At 69.0% G+C, this 1007-nt stretch overlaps 1 protein-coding gene across 1 annotated transcript in view; it reads right to left on the bottom strand.

Annotated features, from left to right (window-relative positions):
- LOC102503039 (60 kDa lysophospholipase-like) overlaps positions 1-1007 on the bottom strand; it is a gene marked incomplete in the record, with an annotated part of 33555 nt that overhangs the window by 6552 nt on the left and 25996 nt on the right. The window contains 2 exon segments of the mRNA XM_014592233.2: positions 226-339; positions 485-667. Coding sequence (XP_014447719.1) covers positions 226-339; positions 485-667 — 297 coding nt within the window.

The raw sequence follows: 1007 nt of genomic DNA, 5'->3' as shown, positions 1-1007 counted from the left end.
CGGAGCCTCCCCGGGGCAGGTGTGTGGACATGGAGCACCTGGGCGAGGGGCCGGCAGGGGTGCGTTGAGGCTGGGCCCAGGACTGGCCCGTCCCTGCCACAGGGCACCCACGTCCCTGGCCCTTCCAAGGCACGCCCCTCACTGTCTTCCCGAGTCACCCAGGCACGCCGCGCAGGCAGCAGACATACGTGCGTTGTGGCACCGCGGCCCGAGGGGCGCACGCACCTTCTTCCTGTCGTCCAGGCTCAGCCCAGGCTGGCCCAGCACAAATGACAGTTTGGCCAGGGCAGCCTCCGAGGTCATGTCAAAGCCTGACACGATGCCAGCTCCTGCCGCGGCCTGTGAGACACGGTGCTCACCACGGCCCCTGGCCCGAGGCACCGGCTCCTGCCAGTCCCAACGCGCCTCAGAGCGGGTGTGGGGCAGAGCCCTTGCCCTGGCCCCTTGGGCCAAGTCCTTGCTCCCAGGCGTGTCCCCATCGTACCATGCCAGCCGCGTAGTCTGTGGTCACAGCACCCTGGAGACAGTGGGTACAGTTGAGGATGGTCAGGCCGCGCTCAGCCGCCGCCCGCAGCTCCTGCAGTAGGTCCGGCTTGGTGGGCCCATTTCCCGAGCCGAAGGTCTCCAGGACCACGCCCTTCAGGGGGTGCTGCAGGAAGGCCCGAACCTACGGACGGGGGCAGCTTCGCTTCCCACTCCCGGAAACTCCAAGCCTGTATCGAGCCCTCCTGGTGGGCTCAGGGCCAGCTGGGCCCGCCCCGTTCTCTGTGTGGAAGCCTGTGGGCTACAGGTGCTGGGGAGAGCCGGGGACAGGGGCTGTTCCCACCACGTCCTCCCCAGGGCCGCATGTCCGCAATGCGTAAGGCCTGGGTCTCTGACCCTGGGTAGTCGGGGCAGGCGGGGTCAGGCAGGGATGCATCAGGCCCTGCCCCACGGGGGCGAGGGTCCCCTGCTGCCCTGCCCACATCCCCAGGGACAGGCCTCGGTCTCGCAGCATCTCGGAAGAG

This window comes from Tupaia chinensis, unplaced genomic scaffold (assembly GCF_000334495.1).
Source record: "Tupaia chinensis unplaced genomic scaffold, TupChi_1.0 Scaffold000671_2, whole genome shotgun sequence".
Lineage (NCBI taxonomy): Eukaryota > Metazoa > Chordata > Mammalia > Scandentia > Tupaiidae > Tupaia > Tupaia belangeri.
This window is presented reverse-complemented; position numbering and strand designations above follow the sequence as displayed.